General features: G+C 38.6%; 1 protein-coding gene across 1 annotated transcript in view; it reads right to left on the bottom strand.

Annotated features, from left to right (window-relative positions):
• Positions 1–4,185: 4,185 nt before the first annotated feature.
• Positions 4,186–17,598, bottom strand: part of efna3b (ephrin-A3b) — a 90,298-nt gene continuing 76,885 nt past the window's right edge. Inside the window, exon 6 of the mRNA XM_087812481.1 lies at positions 4,186–6,996. Coding sequence (XP_087668607.1) covers positions 6,875–6,996 — 122 coding nt within the window. The 3' untranslated portion in view covers positions 4,186–6,874. The remainder of the gene's footprint in view (positions 6,997–17,598) is intronic.

Here is a 17,598-nt window from a genome sequence, read left to right as displayed (position 1 = left end):
GGAGTGGTGATGACATGTATGCAAAATATAATACAGGGAAATATAACCTTTTGTTTTAAAATGGCACCTTCATGATCACATGACCTCATCCGGCCAATCAATAAAAGGTCGGGCTCTTAGACTCACTGACCAATTAGGAACGAGCCTTTACATAACTTTTTTTTTTTACTGCAATTTGTGTTTTATTTTAAACATATATTTAGAAAACGCACTCTTGATTAGAATAATATTTAATATAATTTGTTAATTTGCTGTTAAAATGATCACATTAAATACATATTTAACTATTTAGTCAAACGTTTTTTTCTAAAATGTAAGATATAGAAGATTACTGCATATTTTCTGTCGCGCTTAACTCAAAAGTCTGCAGTTGGTAATTGAAAATTCAGCGTTAAAAGTGTTTGTTGTGGCATCAAAGTCGTACAAGTTTGATATTTACACGCTCACTCATGCACGGTATTACTTTCTGTGAGAAACAAACAATTAAAGACGCCACATTTGTGACAAACAAACCCAGACAGAGACGCTTCTGTCGCGTCTCTCTCTGGTGAATCTGTCGTCTGGTACCCAGGAGTAGTTTCATGAAGTTCTCATGAAGTTCCAAACAAACATCACCTGCCTCGGGGTCACCTGCAGGGGTCAAAGGTCAGACCTGCAGACACACGGTGATGTAACACGTTCTCATCACAGTGATGTCAGTTACACAATACGTGACGTCACGGGATTTATGGATCAGTTAATGTTGATGGATTAACATGAAGGAAACGGCGAGCGGCTCAGGTTAGAAACGCTGCGGCAGAATAGCGACCCCCAGTGTTCAATGAAGGTACTGTATGAAGACAGACGTGGAGGACGTGAAAAAAGGAAAATAAAAATGTGAGATTTGTGGTGTCAGACTAGACATCTGAGGAATCTTCAGTTTCTCAACACAATTTTTCCAAAAAATCATGCCTAGGGGCCATTGGTGGTCAGACTTTACAAGGGCATAAGAGCCCCTATTGGGATTAAGACAAATGTTGAATTGTAATGGGGAATATTAGTGAAATAAAGTAATAATATGATTACATGATACACAACATGATCACATACAAGATCACATGACATACACAAAGTACATGCAACATAAATAAATAGTCACAATATTCATAAAATGATCACAATAACGATCACATGACAGAAACAATGTTCATATGACATAAATAAATGTCACATGATACATAAAATGATCGGGTTAACGATCACATGACATACATAATGTTCATATGACATATATCAATGCCACATAATACATAAGATGATCACGTTAACAATCACACAACATACATAATGTTCATATGACATAAATAAGTGTCACATGACAGATGCTGATCACATAAATAGACACATGACATACATTATGTATCATATGACATAAACAAATGCCACATGATACATAAAATTATCACGTTAGTGATCTCATGACATACATAATGTTCATATGACATAAATAAGTGTCACATGACAGGTGCTGATCACATAAATAGACACAGAACATACATAATGTTCATATGACATATATAAATGCCACATAATACATGAAATGATCACATAAATAGACACAAGACCTACATAATGTACGTGTGATAAAATATTTTTACATGAAACACATTAATAATTAAAGTCAGAATTATATAACAACGAAAACAAAACAACAAAATCGAGAATAATGATAATAGCTATTGATAATACTAATGTATTTTGTTTCATTAGGAAATCAATTTAAAATTGACAAATGCCATTAGAAAATTGTTACACAACTTTTTTAACCTTTACATTAATACCTGGTGAAAATGAGTCGTACTTGTTTGTTGCACAACACACTTCATACACAGTCACAGCTGTGAGGAAAACACATGAGTCACGATGAAAACAGAAGAAAAAAAAAGATGTTTTTGGGAAATAAGATAAATTCCTGAAATCATCCTGCATGTTTCCTGAGAAGGTTGAGTCACTGTCAGGATCATCTTCCCTGCAGTGTTGATGCTCCTTAATGGATGAGATGTGACACATAAGAGCAGTCGCTGAGTCACTTTTGCCAACAATCCTGGACGTCCTGAACATCAGCCCCTGAAGTCAATAACATCATGAAAACAAACAAACTGAAGACAAAAGGCGTTTTAATTTCCCCTGACCGAAGCAGATCAGACGAACCATCAGCCACAGATTGATGGTCGTGACACGGAGACGATGATTTCCCAGACTCACCTTCTGACTGATCCATGAGTGGTTTAAGTAAGAAATGATCTAGTCACCGTTTTACATCGAGTGGATGTTTCCTCCTGACATGAGTCTGTCATGAGCGACGTTGATTGACACATTTAATTTCTCTCTGTTCACTCAGGTAAAGCCTGGAGGTTCTATCTCCTGCACAGAGGAACAGTGAGTTCACTTAATTAATCTACATCATCGAAGGAGGCCGAGATGTTCTTCAGTCAGAGTAGAGATAACATTTTGCATCGGGTCAAGACTCAGGTGACATGGGTGTTCCGTGGCTTGGGGGCCTTTGATACCACTGATAAGGTCCATAATGTCCGATTTAATACATGAAATATATATTTTGAAATGTATATATTATAGTATTTATATCCGTACTTGTTCTCACAAAAATACAACAAATATTGGTATTATTTAAAAAGAATTTTGGGGGTAATCTGCATTATTTTTTATTAGCTACATTACGACTTTCTTTCCATTGTAAACATCTTTGAGAAGATTATTTTGTCATTACTTTACGATCAATATAGTCCGCAGAGTAATAAATCAGTCATCATTTGTATTGTTTACTTTTTCTTTTTTTATGGTACATTAATTTTTTACTGCTTAAACAACTGACATCTCAAGAGTTCTTCTCCCAATTACAAACTGTGTCTCTTGATTTTGGTTCTGTCAGTTAATTTCGCTACATTTTACACGTTAAAATTGTATTTATTCATCATATTTATGACCAGATCAGTGAAACATTTACATTCAACTAATTTAGTTATTATCCTGTATTTATATGGTGTTGTAGTCTGTAAAAGTCTGTTAAAGTGATATGTTATCGTATGTTTGGGATTTTTCCTTACTAATAGTAATTTTACTGTTACTTTTTAGAGTTGTAGACAAAAATGTGTATTCATTTTAATGTAGCGACTGAAGCTGGCAAATTTGAAGACAAACTTAAACACATGAATTGTGGGTAAACTATCACCATTAGTACTTTTTTTTTATTTTATTTGTGTTCTGCCTCACCTGACCACCACAAGTTCTTGTATTACTATACATTTTCTTGATCTTACTGATTATCTTTTGTTATTTTAAACCCATTTTGAATGTGATTTATTTTTATATTAGAATGCATGCATTAGCAGTTTAGCAATTACAATATAATTATTATAGTTTCGAGAGAACGTCAAATTATAAAGATATTAATATATAACAGAGATCTTAAAGTTGAGGCCTGTAACATAATATTCAGCAGCACCTTAAACACAAGAAGGTTAAGGAACAAGTTACAGTAGCTTTTATTTTATAGTTAAGGAGGAACAGATGGTTAAAATAGTTGTGACTAAAATGGCTCAAAAATGAAACTAAATATAAAATCAGATTTGTAAAGACGCCACCCCTCACCCCAGTGCCCCCCCGCCAATTGAGTTGGAGACCCCTGTTCTAAAATAAGTATTGACTCACCTTTTTTAATATACATTGTTGTAGTATAATTACACGTACTACCTTTAAAAAATGGCTTTACACAATATGACTTGTCTTTTAAAAAAAAAAATTATAACACTTTTTCAACCATCGTACTGATGTAGTTTGTCGATGTATAGAAGGATAAAATGAAGCTCTTATCTTCAGTCGCGTTATTCCCTCCATCACCTCCACCTCTTTCTCTCTCTTTCTCCACGGAGGATAATTCCACCTGTTCCACCAGAACCCTGGCGTGTAATCTGCGACGAGGCCGCACACGAGGATCAGCAGATTTATCGAAGCGCCGCCGCCGCCGTCGTCTCATTGTCATTCAAACATGGCGTCTGATTGAAAACACTTATCTCTCCCGATCGTGAAGGTATCACCGAGCGGTTCGACGAGAAGCTTTGAAGTGTAAAAACATTATCTCTGGCAGACGCCGACACCAAACCAGGCATGAAAAGAAGAGTCGCAGACTTTTATCCTCAAAAGTAGGATTTGTAAGCTTATTATTCTTGTTATTGTCATGATCATGGTTATAACCTCTGGTACAGTTTGTTCAGTTTACACCTTTTTTTTTTTATTTTCAAGTTTTTTTGAAGTTCATTCCAGTCGAAGGTAAACATGATTGTAAATTTGTTGTTTCCAACACTATTAAATGCTTTTTTTTTGTTGCTGTTGCCGGACGACAAACGGTCACACGCCTTCACACGGAAACACAGACGGTGACTCAGAAGAACGCAGCACGCAACCATGAAGTGAGGTACACAAATGTTGGAACACTCCCAGACGCACACACACACACACACACACACACACACACATCCTGTCTAACGTGTCTAAGTTTTAAGTGCAATTCTTTAAACGATGTATTCCTCAGACACCTGACTGACGCCACACGCTCCCCCGGGCTGGACCCTCCATAAAACAAATCATACATTATCGTGAATATCAAAAGTTTAATTGACATTTTAACTTGACGTTAGCAAGTTAGCTAGCTCTGGCAAAAGGCTCTACTCCGAGTATATCACGGATGAACATCTTTCCTACTCTGATCTTAAATTATCATAAAAAAAAGATTAATTTTTCGACTATATTTGGATCAGGAATACAAATTTTGTAAAAAAGTGTGAAAATAGCATCAACGGTTGCAATGCATTATGGGCTTCTGGGAGAAGATAATGTTTGCCTTCATTTATTATTATATCATGGATAACATATATTTTCTTTTAGCTTTTTCCTGTTTCTACTTAGAGAATAATTGATATACTTTATCTTCAACTGATTATTACCGTCTAAAATATGTTTTATTTTAAAGTAACATAATCTGATGAACTCTTGATCTAACTTAAGCTTTAACTAGTGAAAAAACAAACTCTATTTGATTTATTATTTACTGTTTTTGTTTTGATTCGGTCCGTGAAAAAACGTTGCTATGCTAAAGTAATCCTTCCCGTGGTTTTAGTTCCGGACTTTTCTCACACGATATTGTGTGATACTGCACTACTCCACTAGAGGGAGTATATATATATATAATTTTTAAAATACAGTTTTGTCACATTCCCCTTCCTGGGGCTTTTATTTTGTACAGTCTTTTCCTGGGTTTCCTGTGTTTTCTTGACAGTCGGCGATTGCGCCGCTTCGCGAGATCCACGACTATAAGGGCCAATCAGAGGTGCTGTATAAAGAGTCTGGCCGGAGTCGGCGTCAGCTCGTTTTCTCTGGACCATCGTGGATCTCGCGCCTTGCAGCCGCACCTGCCTTGGTTCACATGGACTTCCGGTTTTTAAGTAAAGACCGAGTTTTGGACCTTTTTGACGCCATCTTGTGGACGTTTTAGTGTCATTACTACACTGTCTTTGTGAACCTCTGCCTGTAACTTATTATCCTCTGCTTCTGGGTCGCCTTGCTAGCTAAACCTAAATGTCGCATTTGTTTTAAGTTTGTGTTATAAAATTGTACTTTTTTAAAGAATATTTTTGGTAGTCTGGGGTCGGTCCAGCCCGAGCGTCCGTGTGGCTCCAGTCAACAAGGTCAACCTTTTACCTACCAAGTCACAACACGGCAAAAAAAAAAAAAAATAGTAAAAAAAAAGTCAGAAAAATAACCACAACGAGCTTCAAGTTTGTAAAAAACAAAACAACAAAAAAAAACTGACTGTTTTGAAAATTCCATTCAGGGTCTGTTGTGACATTTACACGCTCAGATGCCGGCGGGTTGAGCTGCTGCTGCTGTGGTCGTCGCCATTTTGCTATCAGCTACTACGGTAAGCCATGCCCTACTGGAGGAGGAGGTGGTTGCTATGGAAACCTTATTCTGAAGCAACTAACCTGTTGATTTTTTTTCCGATCCGACCAAAAGCACTTAATCTTCCTTTTTTTTATTTTGCTTTTTCTTTTTTTTTTTTGTTTGTTTGAAATGCTTCGGAGAATGTCGATGGAGAGTGAAGATCCATCCCTCCTTCTTCTTCTTCTTCTTCTTCTTCCGAGTGGCAGTGGAGAGGAGGAAGCTGAAGGGAAAAGTTATGGCTCTTGTGCTTCACAGAAAGTCCAGAGTGACGTGATCCAGTTTTTTGAAAACACACAAAAAAAAAGTGGCGACGATGAAGGTCCGGGGGTTGGGTGTGTGTGTGTTTTTTTTCCCGACTAAACTAAAATCAGCTACCGTGACTCACGCGTGGCCGTCACAATCATGGACACCGAATAAAAGGCAATATTAGTCCCGCTTCAGTTCGTTAAAAGTTCGTCTCGTTGCAAGAAACTATGGCAACTATAGCCCTAAAGGAAGTGTAGCAGCCAATCATATCCGGAGGAAAGTCTTTCAATTAGGTGGGCGGACCTTTTTTTTCTTCTTTTTTTGTTGTTGCCGAATTTTCAGTCTTTCCTCTTCTGTAAATGCTTTTTGAGTGTTTTTTTCGACAAGCTCGACTCCCGGCCTCACACACACACACACCTTCTCCACACAATTTTTTTTTTTATTCTCCCACACACACACACACACACACACACACACACTCGCTCACATTCATACCCCGAAAACTCCTCGCCCCGCTCGGGGGTTGGGGTGGGGGGGGGTTGGGTGTTCTTCTTCTCCTCGTCCCACCCGCCGATTGCCGTGCACCCTCCCAAGGCTAGTTGGCATGGTGACGTGGATGGGATGGCCGTTGCTAGGAGATGAACAGAGTGGCCAGAAGGAGCATGGTGAGAGTGAGAAGGAGGCGATCCCTCGACGGGCTGCTGCCGCTGACGCTCTTCTCCAGCTTGGTGATAAAAGGGTTGCTGTACTGGTCTGTGAGAGAAGGAGGGAGGAGAGAAAAAAACGAGGGATTAGTTTTCGATGTTTGTTCTTCATCTGTTCCACACAGTCTGCACTCTCTTGTTCACCTGTACCACATAGTCTGCACTCTCTTCTTCACCTGTACCACATAGTCTGCACTCTCTTCTTCACCTGTACCACATATTCTGCACTCTCTTCTTCACCTGTACCACATAGTCTGCACTCTCTTCTTCACCTGTAACACATATTCTGCACTCTCTTCTTCACCTGTACCACATAGTCTGCACTCTCTTCTTCACCTGTACCACATAGTCTGCACTCTCTTCTTCACCTGTACCACATAGTCTGCACTCTCTTCTTCACCTGTACCACACAGTCTGCACTCTCTTCTTCACCTGTACCACATAGTCTGCACTCTCTTCTTCACCTGTACCACATAGTCTGCACTCTCTTCTTCACCTGTACCACATAGTCTGCACTCTCTTCTTCACCTGTACCACATAGTCTGCACTCTCTTCTTCACCTGTACCACATAGTCTGCACTCTCTTCTTCACCTGTACCACATAGTCTGCACTCTCTTCTTCACCTCCTCTGATCTCCGTCTTTCTATTAAAGCGTTACTTATCCAGCATCACCTTGAAATTATTTTCTCAACTTTTTTCTTTTTTTTAAAGAGACCCTTTAGAACTCAAGAACTTGCCAAATTTAATTATATTTTATTATCATTTATTTTTTAAATGTAATATATTTTGACTTCATATGCTCTTCTTCTGATCCCCTTTTGGAAGTCAACTTGATCTGTTTCATACTGTCTGCATTTCTTCACCTCCTTTGATCTATTCTATTAAAGCGCATAACATTTTCCTTCAAATTATTTAGCTTTCTAAAGAGTTAAAAACAATTAAAAAAAAAAATTCTTATTAAGAATATTATTCTTTCCTTTTAATATTTACAATTTAAAATATCTGATTTAACTATATTCTTAAACTCCTTTGATTTATTCAATTAAAGCACTTTTCTTTCAGCATAATATTTATTGTGCAAACAGATTAATTTCCTTTTTAAAGATTATTTTTTAAAACCTTCAAACATGACCCTTCTATCAATACTTCTTTAGTATCATCTCAAATTATTTTTTCTTTTAAATATATTTTTCAAAACCAATTTACTTTTCAACATTATTCTTCCTTTTATTATTTACCTTTAAAATGTCTCATTTGTCTGTTTCACACAGTATACACTCAGTATTTACATATATATATATATATATATATATATATATATATATATATATATATATATATATATATATATATGTGTGTGTGTGTGTGTAAATACTCATAACCTATATCACTAATTATTTTATTTGTGCAGTTTTTCCTTGATTTTCTGGAACTCCTGTGTTGTTCTCAGTATTATCTTGATCTCAAAGTATATATTTTATTGAGTATTGTTCTGATTGTTTAAGCGCTTTGTGACCCTGGCCTGGAAAAGCACTATATAAATACAAATTACTAACTTACTTACTTACTATTAAAGGGGCCGTCAATCAAAAATACACGAGAAAAGTATCAAATCAAGTCATAAAATCGGGTACAATTAAGTAAAAATTGTATTCTATGTAATTGTATTAATTTTAAAAATCTGATAATCTGATATCTGATAATCTGATATATGCGTTTTGTCCCTGAATATGTTTATATTAACTTTAATATTTTTGAGTTGCCATGCATACTCACAAAAACTACAAACATGGGAGATTTTTTATTTTAAAAGTTCTAAAATAAACTAGTAATAAATAGTAAATAGTAAATTAAATAGACTAGTTATGAATAGTGGTGTAAGAACACATTCATATCACTGTATTATTTTTTCACGATATTGTATCAATATTCTATACCACAACTGATTAATTTGATTTTGATTTTTAATCATAGTTTTTTGACGATTATTTATAATTGAATAAAGTGTTAAATAAAATAATTTTGTTTAAAAGAAATTGTACAGTCAACCCTGCAGCTTCAGTAAAAATGAAAACCTGACTGAGGACGAGAGGATACAGACGACTCCAGCAGCTTTTAAAGCTGATGTATGTATGTATATATGTATATATTTCTCCATTTTTTTATTCAAGAAAAATTACATATCAGAATAATCTCAAAATTTTCCTTTAAATTATATAGTTTTTGTAGAACTTCTTAACATTTTATTCCCTCAAAAGTTTCATATTTAAAACATTTTATTTAACGTTTTATTGTATTTAACTTATAAGCACTTCCTGTATTTTAAACTCTGTCAGTTATTATTCTTAGACATGTGACCGTGTGTGTTACTAATAAGGCAGAAGTGTTTTCCTCGCCTGTAAAAAAAGAAAAAAAACCCTGACCACCCACCGGAACTTAATTAGTTTGCTATCAAGACGAGGCTCTCGGCAGCTGTTAACGCCGAACTCTTATTGTCCTAATAAAGTGACACACACACTTACGCACAAAGGCTGCACCTGAAACCCCCCGCGGGCACAAACTAAAATTAGAAACCCGCACGTCTAGTCGGCAAGTCTCGGCCGGTCGTGGCCCACGAGGGGGAATTACACCCTTTTTTCTTTTTATGGCCAGATTAATGAGGCAGAAGAGCAGACGAGAAGAACGTCGTCTGTTCAGGATCTTGTTATGTCATCAGTGATCGTCGGCGTTTCCATCCCAGTGTTCCGGGGTCAGACACCACAGTAATGACTGAGCGGCACCTGGTTTTTTCAAAGAAAAAACGTCCTCCTCAGGTATGTTCCAGCGTCAGGTTAAGTCATCTGACCTGTACTGAGGGACGTCGTGTTACTTTTGCGTTGACTGACAGGAATGTGTATTATTATAAGACAGTACATGAGACATGTACTTATACTGGAGGACGTCAAACTGTTGTACTTACAATATCAATGATGGACGTTTGTGAAAGGATTACAAGTAATAAGGAAGTGGGACATTAGGTCGGGGGGGTCAAACGTATTAACACTAGGGGCCATCATATTTTTGCAGTCTAAGCCAGGGACCAAACAAAATGTACATGAACAGGACGTAAGATTTTGATATTATCTTTTCATTATTTGACGCAAAATGTATTCTTTATATCTCTGTTTTTGTCATTTTTCACCAAACAAATTCCAGTTTCCCTCATATTGTCGACATCTCTAATCCTAGTGATGTCTTTATAGGTTGTTTTTTTAGACACGCATTCAGCGGGCCACATAAAATGACATGGCGGGCTGGATTTTGCCCCCCGGGCCATGAGTTTAACAGGCAAAAATGAACTTTTTTTAATTTGATTTTCGTTAAAAAGTTGTTAAAAAGGTAGATTTAGGAAATTATGTAAGTACAATAGAGAAGAATTATATACATTTAGTTAAAAAAACAACAATAAAGGCGCTATTATGATGACGAGTAACCACAGAGCACGCAGACGACCCCCAAGCAGCTCATTCATTTTTTTATTGTAACAATTTTAAATTGCGATTTTATCATGATTTTTCTTGTTTTGGCCCTTGTTTCCTTTTTGATTGTGTACAGTTTACAGAGTGATTTCAATACAGTGTTGGGGTGAGACCCCCCCCCCCCTGTCAATCATCCCGCCATTTTATACGACGCCGTTTCTACAGTTGGGTGTTTTTTGATCTTTTTTTTTTTTACCTTTTTCCATTTCTAATGATTTGCGTGTCTGTCCTTGACTCTCTTCTTCTGGACTATTTGAGATTTTGACTGAAAGCAAAGTAGTCGTATTTGTTCTCCAGCAGGTGGCGCTAGTTCTCTGCAACTCACTCAAATTTTGCAGTACAAAGCAACACATCCTCACAAGACTCGTGGATCCAGATGGTTATTTAAGTGTTCTTTATCCGAGTGAAAAAGCATTTTTCAACGACATTCTGTTTTTGTAATTTTTGCTAGCATATGCTAACAACCCAATTAGCTTCTCTCACATTCAAATACTGGTAAAAAAAAATCAATAATTCGACCTCAGAAATACAGTAAGGGGGACCATGTGGCCCCCGAGCCTCACTCAGTCGCAGGTGTGGGTCAGACAGTTGTTGCATAACAAACGCACACGTCTTGTACAAACATGCTACATGCTACAGGTGTGCAGCTACGCCGACGCAACGCACACTGACATGTGACACGTCGGAGCCGTTTAAGCTTCTCATTCCAGACTCTCGGGGCGTCACGTCGACGCGAGGAAGGCGAGATGTTCCCGAAGCACGAGCCGCTAACACTCTCCAGGTTATAATTAGAGAAGAATGTTCTCCACCATTATGCAAGCAGACGTGGAACAGCGTCGTACGTTTTCATTCACGCCGTCAGACGACTGCCAGATCCTCGTCGTCTCGGCGGCAGATTGAGTTTGACAGCGAGGGTTCAAAGTTCACTTCCTGACCTCGACGAGCACTGATTGCTGCTCCGCGAGTTAAAGACGTGTGACGGTGAGACATGTTTCAGGCTGACATGTTCGATAAAGACGTGATTCCAGGCGTCACGTCAAACACATGTTTCATGTTTCGCTCAGAATCGTTTATTACTTTATTAACTACGACTGAAGCGACTAAAACTGACGTAATTTAACCCTGATGTTGCATGAACCGCAACTGAAAATGCAACTTTGACACGACTGGAACTGCAACAGTAACGCAAATGTGACGCGACTAAAACTACAACCGCAATGTAACTGAAACGCTACTAAAACGGCTAAAGAAAAGCAACATAATCTGCTATACAACGAAAAAGCATTGATGTGCAACAATGTGAAACAAATGATAAACTACTGCAACGCAAAGCAAACGCAATGTAAACGAAAAGCAACGATAACCTACAGCAACACAAAGCTACTGCAACAAAAAGCTAACACAATGCACAGCAATGCATTGTAAACGAAAAGCAATGTAAAGCTTCTGCAACAAAAAGCAAACGCAACGCAACACAATGCAAAGTAAACAAAAAGCAATGTAAATTACTGCAACAAAATGTAAACAAAAAGCAATGTAAACAAAAAGCAATGTAAACAAAAAGCAATGTAAAGCTTCTGCAACAAAAAGCAAACGCAACGCAACACAATGCAAAGTAAACAAAAAGCAATGTAAATTACTGCAACAAAATGTAAACAAAAAGCAATGTAAACAAAAAGCAATGTAAACAAAAAGCAATGTAAAGCTTCTGCAACAAGAAGCAAACGCAACGCAAAGTAAACTAAAAGCAATGTAAAGCTTCTGCAACAAAAAGCAAACGCCACGCAACGCAATGTAAAGTAAACAAAAAGCAATGTAAACTAAAAGCAATGATAACCTACAGCAACACAAAGCTACTGCAACAAAAAGCTAACACAATGCACAGCAATGCATTGTAAACGAAAAGCAATGTAAAGTAAACTAAAAGCAATGTAAAGCTTCTGCAACAAAAAGCAAACGCCACGCAACGCAATGTAAAGTAAACAAAAAGCAATGTAAACTAAAAGCAATGTAAACTACTGCAACAAAATGTAAACAAAAAGCAATGTAAACTACTGCAACGAAATGTAAACAAAAAGCAATGTAAACTACTGCAACAAAATGTAAACTAAAAGCAATGTAAACTACTGCAACAAAATGTAAACTAAAAGCAATGTAAAGCTTCTGAAACAAGAAGCAAACGCAACGCAATGTAAAGTAAACAAAAAGCAATGTAAATTACTGCAACAAAATGTAAACGAAAAGCAATGTAAACGAAAGCAATGTAAACGAAAAGCAATGTAAACGAAAGCAATGTAAAGCTTCTGTAACAAAAAGCAAACGCAACGCAACGCAATGCAAAGTAAACAAAAAGCAATGTAAACTACTGCAACAAAATGTAAACAAAAAGCAATGTAAACAAAAAGCAATGTAAAGTTTCTGCAACAAAAAGCAAACGCAACGCAACGCAATGCAAAGTAAACAAAAAGCAATGTAAACTACTGCAACAAAATGTAAACAAAAAGCAATGTAAACAAAAAGCAATGTAAAGCTTCTGCAACAAGAAGCAAATGCAACGCAACGCAATGCAAAGTAAACAAAAAGCAATGTAAACTACTGCAACAAAATGTAAACAAAAAGCAATGTAAACAAAAAGCAATGTAAAGCTTCTGCAACAAAAAGCAAACGCCACGCAACGCAATGTAAAGTAAACAAAAAGCAATGTAAACTAAAAGCAATGTAAAGCTTCTGCAACAAAAAGCAAACGCAATGCAACGCAATGCAAAGTAAACAAAAGGCAATGTAAACTACTGCAACAAAATGTAAACGAAAAGCAATGTAAACGAAAAGCAATGTAAACTAAAAGCAATGTAAAGCTTCTGCAACAAAAAGCAAACGCAATGCAACTCAATGTAAAGTAAACAAAAAGCAATGTAAACTACTGCAACAAAATGTAAACAAAAAGCAATGTAAACTACTGCAACAAAATGTAAACAAAAAGCAATGTAAACTACTGCAACAAAATGTAAACTAAAAGCAATCTAGACTAGTGCAACAAAATGTAAATGAAAAGCAAAGAAAACAAAAGCAAACTAAACTACTGCAACAAAATGCTAACAGAAAGCAATGTAAACGACTTTAATGAAATGTAAACGAAAAGCAATATTGCTGCTGCTACACAAAGCAACTTAATCCCATCAAGTGAAAATGTCAAGTTACAAATGATGATTACATTCACCATCTCTGTGTGACTCAGAGTAGAACCAGGTTGGTCTTGATTCCACTAGAAGACTCTCTAGTGGGATTATCATTTTATTAGGAGGAGGCCACAGGGCAGACCCAGCATTCCGTGCTCCTGCGATCTAACGTTCACTCTTTCACTCTTTGTCTTCCAGCGAGCGCTGAACTAAAGATCATGTGATTCAAACTTAAGTGTTGCTTGTAAACACAGTCGCCGCTTAAAGAAGTTACAGCTGCTCCGTCAAACTCCATTAAAGACGAGCCTCCGATCGCTCCTCTAATGGCCCGACCCGATCGTTGCCCGCGGTAACCCGAGCCGACCCGGGCAAATGAGTCTCCTCTCGCTAAAAGCCACCAGTAATCAGAAAGCCACTTGGGGAGCTTATAGCAAACGTCGTTTCGTCCGCGATGTAAACGAGATCCACGTGAAACCTGATAGCGCCGCGTTTGAGGCGAGATGTGTGATCGAGAGCAGCGTCCAGGAAATCAACGGGAGCGAGAGGAGGAGGAGGAGGAGGAGGAGGAGGAGGAGGAGGAGGAGGGTATTCAACTCTTATCACGGCTCGTGTATCCAACATCATTTCCATCCATCATCCATCCATCCATCCATCTTACTATCAATTTATCCATCATCCATCCATCCATCCATCCATCCATCCATCCATCCATCCATCCATCCATCCATCCATCCATCCATCCATCCATCCATCCATCCATCCATCCATCCATCCATCTCACTATCAATTTATCCATCCATCCATCTCACTATCAATTTATCCATCCATCCATCCATCCATCCATCCATCCATCCATCCATCCATCCATCCATCCATCCATCCATCCATCCATCCATCCATCCATCCATCCATCCATCCATCCATCCATCCATCCATCCATCCATCCATCCATCCATCCATCCATCCATCCATCCATCCATGCATCCATCCATCCATCCATTTTACTATAAATTCATCCAGCCATCCATCCCGAAATGTATCCAACATCGTTTCATTCTATCAGCGACTTATTCATTAATCCATCCATCCATCCATCCATCCATCCATCCATCCATCCATCCATCCATCCATCCATCCATCCATCCATCCATCCATCCATCCATCCATCCATGCATCCATCCATCCATCCATTTTACTATAAATTCATCCAGCCATCCATCCCGAAATGTATCCAACATCGTTTCATTCTATCAGCGACTTATTCATTAATCCATCCATCCATCCATCCATCCATCCATCCATCCATCCATCCATCCATCCATCCATCCATCCATCCATCCATCCATCCATCCATCCATCCATCCATCCATCCATCCATCCATCCATCCATCCATCCATCCATCCATCCATCCATCCATCCATCCATCCATCCATCTCACTATCAATTTATCCATCCATCCATCCATCCATCCATCCTTCCATCCATCTCACTATCCATCCATCCATCCATCCATCCATCCATCCATCCATCCATCCATCCATCCATCCATCCATCCATCCATCCATCCATCCATCCATCCATCCATCCATCCATCCATCCATCCATCCATCCATCCATCCATCCATCCATCCATCCATCCATTTTACTATAAATTCATCCAGCCATCCATCCCGAAATGTATCCAACATCGTTTCATTCTATCAGCGACTTATTCATTAATCCATCCATCCATCCATCCATCCATCCATCCATCCATCCATCCATCCATCCATCCATCCATCCATCCATCCATCCATCCATCCATCCATCCATCCATCCATCCATCCATCCATCCATCCATCCATCTCACTATCAATTTATCCATCCATCCATCCATCCATCCATCCTTCCATCCATCTCACTATCCATCCATCCATCCATCCATCCATCCATCCATCCATCCATCCATCCATCCATCCATCCATCCATCCATCCATCTTACTATAAATTCATCCAGCCATCCATCCCGAAATGTATCCAACATCATTTCATTCTATCAGCGACTTATTCATTCATTAATCCATCCATCCATCCATCCATCCATCCATCCATCCATCCATCCATCCATCCATCCATCCATCCATCCATCCATCCATCCATCCATCCATCCATCCATCCATCCATTCATCCATTCATCCATCCATCCATCTTACTATCAATCCATCCATCCATCCATCCATCCATCCATCCATCCATCCATCCATCCATCCATCCATCCATCCATCCATCCATCCATCCATCCATCCATCCATCCATCCATCCATCCATCCATCCATCCATCCATCCATCCATCCATCCATCCATCCATCCATCCATCCATCCATCCATCCATCCATCCATCCATCCATCCATCCATCCATCCATCCATCCATCCATCCATCCATCCATCCATCCATCCATCCATCCATCCATCCTACTAAAATCAGCGACTTATTCATTCATTAATCCATCCGTCCATCGAAATCAACGGGAGCGGGAGGAGGAGGAGGACGGTATTCTACTCGTTCTTATCTCGGCTCGTGTTTCCGTGAACGTGTGAAGCTTCAATACGAAGATAAGAGGCGAAGAAAGAAGCCTTTTATTTCAGGTGCCCCCCCCCCCCCCCTTGAGTCCAGTCCACTAATTTAATTGGTTACGGCGAACAACAGGTGAAAGTGACCCACAGCAACTGAGCTAATTTGTCCTGCTATTGTCGCAGCTGCTAATATGATCTTTTCACCGCCGCCCCCTTCTACCAACATCCCTCCTCACTCGGTAAATTCACTTTTTAATTGAGAGCGCGAGGGTGCGATTCCCGCGCCGGTGTGCAAAGCATCCAGAGTGAGTAATGAGAACAGAAGGTGAAATGAATCAAACGGATTGAATGTTTATTCTTTAATATTTATGCTGTTGTTTTGCCAAAGAAGGCTTATGAAGAATATATGTGATTAATGTGGCGTGTGCAAAGTTTGAATTGCATCATGGGAGATATTTAAAAAGTGGCATTATTAAAAAATGATTTGTGTCATTTCTAAAGATCAGCAACAGATATTTTAGTTTCTTATATTTTGTGACGTGATCAGACTCGGTATCAAGCACGAGATGTTAACCCTTGTGTTATCGCTGGGTCAAGGTGACCCGAAGGCCCGAAAACAAAAGTGTTTGAGGTATCCCTTGTGTTATCTCAGGGTCATGGTGACCTGAAGGGCCGATAAAAAATGTGTTTGCGGTATCCCTTGTGTTGTCTCAGGGTCAAGGTGACCCGAAAACAAACGTGTTTGTGGTATCCTTTTTGTTCTCTCAGTGTCAAGGTGACCGTAGGCCTGAAAAACAAATGTGTTCGTGGAATCCCTTGTTTCGTATCAGGGTCAAGGTGACCTGAAGGCCCGAAAACAACCATGTTTGTGGTATCCCTTGTGTTATCTCTGGGTCAAAGTGACCTGGAGGCCTGAAAACAAATGTGTTTGTGGTATCCCTTGTTTCGTATCAGGGTCATGGTGACCCGAAGGCCTGAAAACAACCATGTTTGTGGTATCTCTTGTGTTATCTCAGGGTCAAGGTGAACCGAAGGCCCAAAAACAAATGTGTTTGTGGTATCCCTTGTGATATCTCAGGGTCAAGGTGACCCGAAGGCCCGAAAACAAACGTGTGTGTGGTATCCTTTGCGTTATCTCAAGTTCAAGGTGACCAGAATGCCCAAAAACAAATGTGTTTATGGTATCCCTTGTGATATCTCAGGGTCAAGGTGACCCGAAGGCCTGAAAACAAACTTATTTGTGGTACAACACAAATGCAAGTTAAAAGTTAAGTATTAAAAACAAATGCCTTCTTTTTCACAAAAGTATTACATAACGATTTAAAGTTTGTATCACCTCTAATCGACTGAGTGATTATGACTAACATTCGTATAAAAAAATAATATTTAAAAGGGAATAAA

This window comes from Callionymus lyra, chromosome 17, assembly GCF_982586985.1.
Source record: "Callionymus lyra chromosome 17, fCalLyr1.hap1.1, whole genome shotgun sequence".
NCBI classification, from domain to species: domain Eukaryota; kingdom Metazoa; phylum Chordata; class Actinopteri; order Syngnathiformes; family Callionymidae; genus Callionymus; species Callionymus lyra.
This window is presented reverse-complemented; position numbering and strand designations above follow the sequence as displayed.